This window comes from Glycine soja, chromosome 20 (assembly GCF_004193775.1).
Source record: "Glycine soja cultivar W05 chromosome 20, ASM419377v2, whole genome shotgun sequence".
Taxonomy (NCBI): Eukaryota; Viridiplantae; Streptophyta; class Magnoliopsida; order Fabales; family Fabaceae; genus Glycine; species Glycine soja.
The window spans coordinates 38,761,462-38,774,301 of NC_041021.1; the positions used below are offsets into that span (position 1 = coordinate 38,761,462).

A 12,840-nucleotide genomic window follows, 5' to 3' on the forward strand; every position below is an offset into this window, starting at 1 on the left:
CCAACCAATACAACCCTGAAATGTCCTCAATTTTGGTATGTGAAAATAGAAACCATTTGATAAAAAAAAAAAGGTATCGGATGAGCAGCAGCTTACAATGGTATGACTATAGAAATGTCCTTGAATTTTGATGCTTTGGAACTGAGAGGAGAACGCACGATGTTGGATTTGAGAAAATTGTTAAATAATTGATTTGGCACCTTTTGTTGAAGACAAAGCATAATTAAGTCAATTACATGGAAATAATGTATGACTACGGTCCGTTAGAATATGAAATCAATTGTTGGATGTTTGATATTCATTCCTAGACTAGCCAAAGAAAGTGCATTAAAACATTCTTGAAAAATCTTGTATACCCCAAATGAATTCTTGAATCCATTAACTAAATATCCAGGAATTTGGAATGCTAGATTTTAACATTCAATTTCTGAAACATGATTCTTTTGCCTCCTCTGTCATGTGTGCCCTGCACTTGGCAACTACAATTTTGAGTCTTTTGCTTACCTCCTACCTCTGTCCCCCCCTCCCCTGTACCATCCATCAGCCAATGAAACTGAGTAATGAGTAGCTTGCTTAGAATGTGAATTAGAGATACATATTAGTTGTGACTAGTTTTGAAATCGCAGGAAATTAGAGTGAATACCCCAATGCTAGTTTCATTCGGATCACTGGATTCAACAACTGACACCAAGTGCTGAGCATCAGTTTCATTGCCTGAATGCCTGTATAAGCACTGGTTTCTGAACAGGAAAGCTTATTAGGCCTTTTAATCTTTGTATCGCTGTCATTGTTTTCAAATGTTTCTTAAGTTGTACAACCATGCTATGTGTTCCTTTAGCTCTTCTTAATGTCTGTTTCATTCGTTGGATTCCACCAATACAAAAATTCACTTCTTAAAAGTGAGATTCATGATCCTGGCATGCTGATTATGTTATTGATGGATCAATGAATGACGAATTTGGGAGTCAAAATTAATTGATTTGGGCAGTGGGCAAAGGAAATGACATTTTCCCTCCGGTGAAATAGAGTATAGAAATGAGATGACATAATTTGACTTATTCAACAAAATTATTGAAACTCAGTAAATAAAGCCATTAATTTGGATTGTTCCAACTTAGAACAAATTTCATGACTATTCTTTCGTCAAGTCGTCAACAATATCAAAAAAAAAAAATAATCAGAAGTATACTTTAACCTGTACTATACTTTAGTTTTGCGTAATAAAATCATTACATCGTGTGTTGATAAGATTCTTCAAGATAAGGAATAATGTCCCCAAGCTAAGTTTCTCCCCTACACGTTTAAAACAAGGGTCATGTTGTCTGACTCCAGAAGCACTTCCTGGATTTGACAGGCCTATAGATTCGTTTACTGCTAGAGCTAGATATTCTTCGCTAAAGTATTATGCTCTTTCAAGAGCCAACGTAGGATTTGGACGTATGCACTCCTTGTTGCTGCTTTTACCATATTGACCAGACAATAGTAAACATAGAGGCAGAACAATAGCACACTAGTCTTGTAACTTGTTGGTCATGGATGAATCAAGTTATGTTTCCCCAAGTAAAAATGGCAATGTTTTCCACATCCACATTCCTAATAAGAAGATGAACCATTTTCCAAAATATAATGCTCTTTCGTAACAATTTTTAATCCCCATACTCGCCAATTTTAACAAATGGAATACCAAATATCCGTCTGAAATATTGTAACAGAGATATTCAGGTAACATTTTGCCGATTCGCACCTGATTTTGGGAAGAAGTTTTCATTTCCCATTAGCCAACATGTTTCTGATTTTCTTGAAATTATTACCAAGTTACAAGATTTGGCGTATATATACAAGCTCAAATAAAGAAGCTTACATTAGATGGTACGGAATCTTGACGAGCCAAATTAGCATTAAAAAAAAAAAATAGTGAATTCAACATACTATATAAATTGAAGAGAAAACACTGGAATTCCATTCCTAAGCTAAAGGAAACATAAAGACATGAATGGAGGCTTGAGAACAACCTCTACTCTAGCCGAAATGAAACCTCTTAGTATCTAAGGGAATTGGAATTTGGTTGTTGAGGTTCCAGATATCATCATCCCAAAGAACATCATTGTACAAGGCAGTGAAAGCATCACCCCCCAACAAGTCCATGTCCCAACCAGGGAACCAAGTGGAGCCCCATGACATTTGTTCATCCACCACACCTCCCACCAATGGCATATTCTCCTCCCAATTCCAACCCATCATGCCACCACCTTGTTGCTGTTGCTGCAAATACCCACCCACACCCACACCCACACCCACCATGTCTCTAGTACTTTCCTTTCTCTCCTCTTCCTCCACCACACGCTTCCCCACCTTCTGCTCACCCTCTTTCTTCACTTTCTTCTTCCCCATTGCTGCTGCTGCCACATCTTCAACACTGGGAGGATTATTCATGATGGGCCTAACAGCATTCACATTCACACCCCTCTGCCTCTTCATCTTGGACTTAAGTTAATGAAAAAGTGAAAAGGAATTCAAGGTGTTTATAGAGGTGCCAGAAGGTACGGAAATCTAGAGTAGAGTGTGGACAATTTTGGAATCAAGTTGTGTTGTGGTGATGTGACGTGAGCAGTCCTTATGAGAGTCATAATATGCATATTCATGTGGTTTACCGGCACCACCCTTTTGCTCTAATTTGGAACATAACGACAAAAAATCCCACCTTTGAGACAGCGTAGGGGTCAAGTACCAATTGCGGTAAGATAGAGTTAGAACCAAGTCAAACTCTTCATCTGGCCCATATAATTTTCATAGGTAGGCCTAGTGCAATGAATTTTTCGGTGAAAATGAGGTGCCTATTAGTTTTTCTTTTAAATTAATTAACCAAAGCTTCTCCCACTTTTTTCTTCTTACAGTGAACCTTATTTGCCTAATGAATCGTGTTAGAATCATGCATCCACATGACGCTGCCTCAAAGCTTGCGGTTCGCTGTTGCAAGTTGTTGCAACTTGCTTCTTTCTTTCATCAATTTGATCTCTTTTCCTTTTTCTAAAGATACTTTGTAAAAACTTGCAAGAAATCAAAGGAGTGCTGTCAATTTTATTTTTCTCGGGAAGGTAAATCTTGTTAGGATGGGAGTTTCAAGCTTCCAGAAACAATACTAAGAAATTTTTTACTTTATACTGTTATTTTAATTATTTACTATATTAAAAATTACACAATATTTTTTTATGTTTTTTAACCAAAATTTCTTATTGAAATATTTAAAATTAATGTTAACAAAATTATTTATACAATTATTTGGACCGATTTAGAAGCTTTACCAATATTTAAGATCGATGTGAAAAATATTAAAAACTTCCTTTTAATTCCTTTATCAATATATTAAAAATATTCAAACATTATTTTTTTATGCTGGACCGAATATAATTGGATTTGAATTTTTTAAGTGATATTGTGAGTAAAAAAATTAAATAAAAATATGATAAAAAGGAGACATCTTTACAAGTGGTTAGTCATGTTATCCAGCGGAATTTAGTTTCTCTATAATTAATTTGCATCTATAACATAAAAAGATTTTACTAATTAAAGTCCTAAAATATACACTTTCATGTCTTAACATTTTTATACATTACATGATATCTTAATTATTTAAATAAACATTATTATATCATGTTATAATGACATAATGTATTATAAATGTTAAAAATAAAGAGAAAATCTGTAAGTTTTGCCTAACATTTAGGGTTCGTTTGACAGATGGAAAATTAAGATAAAAAATTAAATTAAAATAAATTATAAAAATATAAGTCTCCTATTATTTCGTTATTTATTTGTTTCATTTGTCAATCTCTTTCTGCAAACAATTTGCTTCTTGTTATATTGGTACTTTCCTGGAGGCCAATGAAGTAAAAGAACCGTTGGATATTGCATAGTGTGGATGAACTTTTTTTGTCTGATGTATGCAGTTGTACGGGGTGGTGGTGGGACTTTTATCAAAAGTATTTTTTTTTTTATTTGGAATGGATTTGGAAAATAAAATAAATTATAATAAGTATTATATCTTTTGAGTTAAAAATCGTAATATTTATAACAATTTATTATTTTTTACTAAAGTTATAAATTTTTTTACAACTTTATCTAATTTTTCTACGACTTTAGTTTAATTTTTTTTTATATTTTTTTAATATTACGACTCTGAAGTTATAAGTTTTTTTTTTACCTATAAAGTTTTTTCTTTTAGATTTTATTTTCTTTTTGTTTTGCTTTCAATTTTTTTAAAAAATTATAAATATTTTTATTTAATTATTTGAATATTATTTTATTTAATATATTTTTTATATTTAAAATTTAGATAATTTTTTAATAATGTTATTGAATTTCATTTTTTTAAAATAAAATAAAAAAACTAACATAATATTATTTAATATATTTTTTTGAATATTTTTTTTATTTTAAATACTAAATTTTAAAAAACTAAAATTTTAAAATAAATATTAAAATATTTTGCTACTAATATTATCTTATATTTTATGAAATAATATTATTTATTTTGTATAAAAGAATTTACTATTAAAAACATATAATAATTTAATAATAAAAACTATGTTATATTTATTTAATAATTAAATAAATAAAATTATTAACAACTTTCAAAAGAATTAAAATCAAAACAAAAAAAAATTCTAAAAGAAAAACTTTAAAAGAAAAAAAAAGAAACTTACCACTTTAAAATCATAAGATTAAAAAAATAAACTCCTAAAAATTTTAGGACTTTAGTTAAAAAAAATAAAAAGTCATAATAAATATGATGACTTCTAACTTAAAATTCGTAACTTATATTATTTTTTATAATAATTTAAAATCAATTTTAAATTGAAAAAAAAAAATTACACCACCCTTTATTAAAAGTGCCTTGTGGTGGTAGCAGTATTGTATATCTGTGATTAATGTCTTGACAAACAAAAGCAAATTAACTGAGGTTGGGGATGTATTGAATTTGAGAGAGAAATGAATGTGTGCCTTAGAACAAGTACTACTAGCCAGCATGCCTACTCCTTCCTACTTCCTAGGCCTTCAACTGTCGGCATAAAGGCCAAATTATTTTGTGGGCCACTTTCCAAACAATTTTGACAACTATGTTATGTCATGTACTCCAAAGGAAACTGGGTGCCATCAAATCCCTCTCCCTCCTATTTTAATGGTTAATATCCTACAACTCTTCATTTTCATTTCGATAGCTACCAAAGTACTCCATTAAGTATATTTAGGTTCTCATCTTAGTGGGTCAAGTTCAACCATGCACAATTGGAGATCGCCCTACTTCAGCGGACTTCAAACCTTATATAAATTAATTCACCCAAGCGATTTATTGTCATCCTCACATTGTCATATTTTTTATAAGACAACATATAAAATACTTCAATTAGATATTATAATTGCCTTTGCATAACTTTTAACACGTAATTAGGCAGACTCTAACCTAATTATTTTATGGGGAAAATCTTATATTGTTAATAATTTTTATAATCATTAAATTGGATCCAATTATATTTATTTCTATTAATAGGAATTAAGCGGAAGAATAGTGAGCTCCAATTAAATACTGCAGTTATAACTGAACAATACCCAACTTCTCTCCGAATATATATATATATTGTGAATCGAATGAGTTAACTCTTCGTAAAATATATTTTATCAACTTTAGTTATTTTCTCAATTATTTAAAGTTGGTAAAGTAAATGTTATGAACAATTAACTCATGTGAGTTCAAAATTAATTTTAAAAAACAAAAATAATTACTCAAAAACATTTGCATTGATAAAATTAAGTTAAAATTCATATAAATATATCATATAAACATGTATGTCGATTTAAGTTTATTAACTATTTCAACATATAATTTTATTAAACAGTTATAATTTAATAAATTAATTTAGTAAGTTTGAGTTAATAACTTTAAGCTATCAATAGCCTAGGATTGTTTTTAATTGGAAGCTTTAAAAATTTTAAAACCTAAAATTAGATTTTAAATTTTAAAATTAGTTTTAGTTTTGTTTATATAATAATGATGATTGTGACAATGGTAATAGTGATGACAATTATTATAGTTATGATGACAATAATAATAATGGATGGATGTAGAGGTGTTAAATGATAATACTTATAACAATGGTGGGATTAGTGGTAATAGAATTACTAAGGGTGATAGTGATGACAACAAGGATAGTCATTGTTAAACGTACTAAAAATATGTGTGTTTTTAAAAACTAAACCAAATACTTATTTTTTTATTTTGCTTTAAAAAATAAATGTAAAAATGTTTTAAAATTGAATTAAGAATAATTTCATCTTCATTGTAATAAACATATATTTTGTTTTAAAAATTATAATTGAAAATTGAAAATGAAAAACTCAGGTCACAACCACTCCCAAACTTCACTTTGATTTTTAAGGTTTCAACTTATTATTTTTGAGATTCTTTTATTTTATGAAACATGATGATATATATTACGGGAGAAATTATATAAAAATGAAATGATTAAATCTGAAACATATAATCATATATAAAAGCTTAATTAAAATTTAATATAAAAAAATCATATGACTTTTTAAGGATTACATAAAATTTTAATTATTCATAATTAATTATACTATCAAAATTTAATTTTGTTACTTTGATATAATATATTTTTCTCACATTTGATATATCCTTGTATAAACTATAAACATTATTGAACGAGGATCGCGCGGGACACGCATTCACAATATTATTATACAGCTGGATGGTTGAAGCAAGTAGCTCTATGTAGTCCATGGATTGTGGAGATTGTTTGCTGCACTCAATGCTTTGTCTTGATTCTTGCCGGGATGTGCTCTTCTTTCAGATTGATTGCAAAGAAGTTCACATGCTGTGTGGCTCCTCTGCTCTCTCACTCTCTTCTTCTTTGGTCCTTAATGCAACAACAACCCACATCTTTTCTTTGTCACTTTCACCTATTCAACTTGTTTCTACAACCATATAATTTTATATACTTCAGTTTCAGGAGCTGTTTATTCTCCAGAGTAGACACATTATTTGAGATTTTTATTATTATCAAATGAAGAAGCATAATATTTTTAATAAAACGAAACTCTCTTCAACAAAGGAAAATGTTATTTAAAAGAATATGCTTCTTATTCATTTATAAAACTCATACAAAATTTACTTAACAACAAAAAGATTACTAACAATGGTATTTTTTAGAGATATCTTAGCAACATTTTTCTTATAATTTTTTTTTTATCAAAGTAGATATTTTTATATTTTATTAGTTTTTTTTTTCTTTAATAAGTACCTAACATTCTTTATGATTGTCCTTTTCGGACTGCAAATTATGACAGTTAAATGGACCAGACTCGACCGCTAATGATGATATTTGGCAAATAGTAGCATTTTTATTTTATCACTAGCAATTAGCATAATACCATACCGCGACTCATATATATATAACATATTTTATAAAAGAATATATATCTGTGATGAAATATTTTATAAGAAAAAATATCTCATATAATAATAAAAAATTAAATTTTAATCATATAAAGGAAATTAAGATTTTTAAAATTAAATCTTAACTGTTTATATTTAGTTATATTATATAAATTTAATCATTTTATTCTTATATAAATTATTTTCCTCTAATATGATATATATATATATATATATTAATTATGAAACAGCATAAATAAATAATTATATAAGCACAAATGAGGATAGAAGTTGGACACGGACACGTGCACTTCCGAAATTCAACGAGCTTACATAATCCAGTGGAAATGCCTATGGTATTTAACTCCTAGAATATAGTATCAAACTTATAATGATAGTAAGATGACAATTTTGATGCTCTGCCAGATCACAGCGTTTTACATCACCAAGATTTAAATTTCAATCCATCTAAAATAAAAACAAAAAATAATTTAAAAAATTTGAAAACTAAATCAAATTGATTTTTTTTAATTTCTTTGGATGATTTTTTTTCTCAAATTGGTTGATTTGATTCAGTTTGCCGCCGTTTGTATTTTTAAAAATGATCAAAATTGAATCAAGACAATATTTATAATAATGCTTATATTTCGTTAATATTATGCATGTGTGTACCACTTAAATTTTATAATATTTTATAGTTTTATATATACAAAACTTATATATTACATACTTTTTTTTTCAAATAATTTTTTAAGATATATTTGATTTAAAATAAATAAAATTTTTAAGATTTTTATTATAGAAAAATTAACATTAACAAGTGTGGTAGATTATTATTAACAATTTTTTAATATAATTTTATTTAAAATATGAAAAATATATATAAATTTTAATGAAATAATATTTTAGTAAAAATCACAAAAATCGATCCAAACAAAATTATAAAATATTGATTTGATTTGGTTTAGATTTTATTTTAAATAAAAATCAAATCAAATTACATATCTTTTTAAGTTTGGTTGGAATCACTTTTAATAAATAAGTAAAACTAAATTAAATGGAACGACAAACTCTCCTACTCTACATCAGAAGCATGTAGTATTTACTTATTCAGGAACCAGTAAGTGAGCCAGAGCCTATTACAGACAACAAACAGGGTTCAGTGAGGGACAGAAGGTAAAGCTTATAATGAATATGTGTTGGACCGAATATGCAGTCACATCATGGGCTTCTCTTCTCTTGGTCATGGGCTCATTTTGTTTCGGCCCAATGTAGAAACTTCTACTCTTCTTGTGACACAACTTCATAGCGGGGGACCAATACGATACCAATGTCATGAACTAATAATTACTGATATACTGGCGAAACTGGCAATTAACTTTTAGGGTAAATGATTAATTTTATTCCTATAATTTTCATTTGGTGATAATTTCGTTCTATAACGTGGAAATGAACAATTTAGCCCATAAGTGTATCGATAATTTATTCTAACTATTAACTTATCTTTGTTTCTGATAACATTGAATCCATACGTGATACACAAAGATCAATATGGTAGATTTACGTATAAAAGAAACATTTCACATTAGCCAATAGTATTCTTTACTAAAATATCGGTAGAACATTTTTTTAAAATGTTGTTTTTCTATTTTTAAACCAAACGACTATTTTGAGAAAAAAAAAATTCTTCTTCCTTATTTTTTATTAATATGTTAGTACGCAATGACACTTTGACTCTAATAGATATAATTTAATGATAAAATACTCCATGACACTTTTGTGAATTAAAAAATGAATATTCATAGTTAAACTTCAAATTCTTAACATAGTGAAATAGTAGCAAAATTCCTAGGATGACAATACTAAAAAAACATCAAATTATGGATTAACGCCCATTATTCTACCCACAAGCCTAACATAATATTGTCACAATTTAAAACTCCAAAAGAACAAGTTAAGAAAGTAATTAGTTCTTAAAAGAACACAACAAAAGAAATGACAATTTATTCATCACGACCTAATAATCTAAAATATCAAGTTGTTTCCATGAATCCCTTAGAAGGAGATTGAAGACGCTGAAAAAGTGGTATATGAATGTAATTCATGAAATTTGGTTGATTCATTCTTAGAGATGATCCACTTAGAAAAAGAACTATAATCATAGGATTTGCAGGATGGATTCGAGGTGGTTTAAATGCAAGTGTTGCTAGTACAAATATTAAGACATTTACAACTTCAACGTGAGGGGCAGCTTATGGTGAAACTTTATTTGTAGTTGGTTCAATGACGGGCACACTTTGAGAGCAAATAATTCCCTCCCGTAATAAATGAATGAAATTAATATATATTAACAAATAACAGCCTTCTAAATAAAGTATTAGATATATTGAGTAATAGTATATTGTTGTCTCAATTATTGTTTGCACATTTTAATTCATGAAAAAATATCGTGGATTATTTTGTCATTAAGCTATATCTATTGGGTGACCAAAGTGTTCTTACATAACAATGTATTAGCACCAAATCAAAAACAAAAAAATTTATCCTCAAAATAGTCGTTAGTTTTGAAAATAGATAAATCAACATTTTTAAAAAAGTTTCACTAATATTTTAGTCCATCATATTGTTTGATGATGTGGAACGTCTACCTTCACACATTGTTTTGCCATATCGACTTTCATGTGTCATGCATACACTCAACGCTAATGGAAACATAGATAAGTTAATGATTGGACTAAATTTTCGACACATTTATATAAGGACAAAATTGACCATTTATCAATAGTTCAAAACCTATTTGAAATCGAAATAATACTTTTATCATTAAATTGATAAAAAAAAATTATTTCTCATTTTTTAATTTAATTATGACTGAATTAAAGTTATACTTGCAATAATTAAATATATGTTTTGAATATTATGTAATGGTATTAAGAAATAAACTAATTTAAAATTATACAAAAAATTATTTTAAGTAAAATTTATAAGGGTTAATTAAGTTTTTAGTCCCTTAAGTTTTTTAGTTTCTAATTTTTAGTTCCTCAAAATTTTTTTAACAACGTTTAATTTTTCATTATTTTTTGTCATCAATTTTAGTCTTTCTAAATTTTATCTTTATTGCTGAGGGACTAAAAATACAAATGAAAAATTAATGACCAACTAAAAGTTGTCAAAAAAATTGAAAGAATAAAAATTAAAATCTGAAAAATTTGAGGGATTAAAATAAATGAGACTAAAAAAGGATAAAATAAAAATTAATTTTGAGTAATAAAAATAAAAAAGTATTAAAAATGGGCAAAATTTTTTACAAGGACTAAAAATACTAATAAAAAATTAATGAAAGACTAAAAATTGAAATCTAAAATATTTGAGAGACTAAAAGTTTAATTAATCCTTTAATTATTATAATTAAAATATTCTATCACATGTTTAATAATAAAAAACTTAATAATTAATTAAATAATATAAATTCCATATGAAAACTTCTATTTGTCTTAGAAGAAAACATTTTTTTTAAAAAAAATTAAACAAAAGGCAATAATATCTTTAAAAAACCAGTTCAAATCGGCTTTCTAACATTGATTCTTACTCGCTTCTTGGCCTATTTTTTTATTTATTAGTTTCTTAGGTAGTCAGAATTCATGACGTAATGATTCACAATCCAATTAGTCAAACGTATTGATCTAATTTACTTTTAAAAATTGTGATTAAAAACACCTTGCATTCAAAAGCCGAAACAAGAATTAATTTTTCATTAAAATAATATTAAACATTTCATAATCTTTCAAAAAAATATTAAACCACATGTCCAACTTGAATAACAAATATAATTTATTTGAAATGGAAAATGCAAAATAGAAAGAAATTATTTCCTCATATGAGAAAGTTTCTTGTGTTTTGTTACATAACCATTAAACCATTGGGTATAAATTAATAGATTGATCTTAGGTATAAAATAAATTGTATTGAAAAAAAAATATTTATCTTGTATGTATTAACAGTCTTCAATGAAGATTAATATCACTTCTCATAAGAATTATTTCGTATTGATACATGATTAGGAAAAAAAAACCTACTAGACACTCCTTAGTAAGATATTCAAGATCCATCTTATTTCATTGATCTAGTGCACTTGACGTTAATTTTGATGGATTCAATATTTATAAATTAGATTCAATGTGTTTTAAGAATAGGTACATATATTATACATGGAAGTGTTTCCGACTAGTTTATGAGAGAAATGCTAGTAATATTCTTCCTAACACTTTTCCTTTAAGACTCTTTTTATGACCGGTTAGAACTTATTAGACACAATCATTTTTGGTAGGTTTTGCTTTTCATTTAGTGATTCTCTCTTGATTTATATTAAATAAGAAATGAAACTTACCAAAATTGATGATTTTGTTGGGTAATCAACACTCTTACAAACAAAATTACCCACACTCACAAAGGATTGTGAGAAGACAACAAAGATTAAACCGTAAGAAAAATAATAACAAACACAATAATTTAACGTGATTTGATACCGCTTGCTTACATCCAAAGAACCGTTTAAAAAATATTTCCTTTCATAAAAATGATTACAATATTGTAACTTACCTCAAATAGTGTATCACTCTACAAACCCAAGTACTCCACTCAATGATTACAAGAAATAATAATACTCTCACACAAAGATATTTTTTTCTCAACAAAGTGATTTTGTTTCACAATCTCTCTTCTCACACACTCTCTCTTCATGTGTTGTTTCTCCACTAACGCTCTTCTCTATTTATAATGAAGATTGTTATAAACAATAATAAATAAGTTATCTTGAAAGTTGAAACAAAAATAACTTCCAATGCATCTATTCAAATAAACTTTATCAAGTAAAATACAATACTCCCCCTCCAACGGAAGTATCTCCCAACACTTCTACAACATTAAAAAACTTTACTTTCTTCTTCAATTTGCTATCATGGTTCCTCTTCAAGGCTTATCCATCCAAATTACAAAGGTTACCTTTATTTTTCTGTCCTCTCAACACCAAGTGTCTCTCCTTGTACACCTTGCATCCCCACTTTGAACCAACATACTTGTACCCTTGTGATGTCATTTCCCCCATAGAAATCATATTGACAACAACAGAAGATACAAAACTCACATTTGAGAAAGTTCGAATAGCACCATCATGAAGCTTCATCCTCACGCTCCCTATGCCTTCAACCTTCATTTTTCCACCATTCCCTAGCTTGAAATGGTTGAACTCTCTATCAATTTTTAAAGTATCAAACATCTCTCGATCTCTACAAATGTGCTTTGAGGCAGCAAAATCCATCACCCATTTTGTTTTAGCAACCTCATCATTTGTTGCCAAAAACACATCATCTTCATCTTCAACACTTTTTACT

At 27.8% G+C, this 12,840-nt stretch overlaps 1 protein-coding gene across 1 annotated transcript; it reads right to left on the reverse strand.

Annotated features, from left to right (window-relative positions):
* Window positions 1-1,804: 1,804 nt before the first annotated feature.
* On the reverse strand, window positions 1,805-2,643 carry LOC114402559. The gene has a single exon (XM_028365185.1). It carries the CDS (start codon window positions 2,476-2,478, stop codon window positions 2,020-2,022), a length of 459 nt encoding a protein of 152 aa, XP_028220986.1. The 5' UTR covers window positions 2,479-2,643; the 3' UTR covers window positions 1,805-2,019.
* Window positions 2,644-12,840: the final 10,197 nt, after the last annotated feature.

Coding starts and splice junctions, on each gene's coding strand:
- LOC114402559 (XM_028365185.1), bottom strand. CDS start 2,478: ATGAAGAGGCAGAGGGGTGTGAATGTGAATGCTGTTAGGCCCATCATG.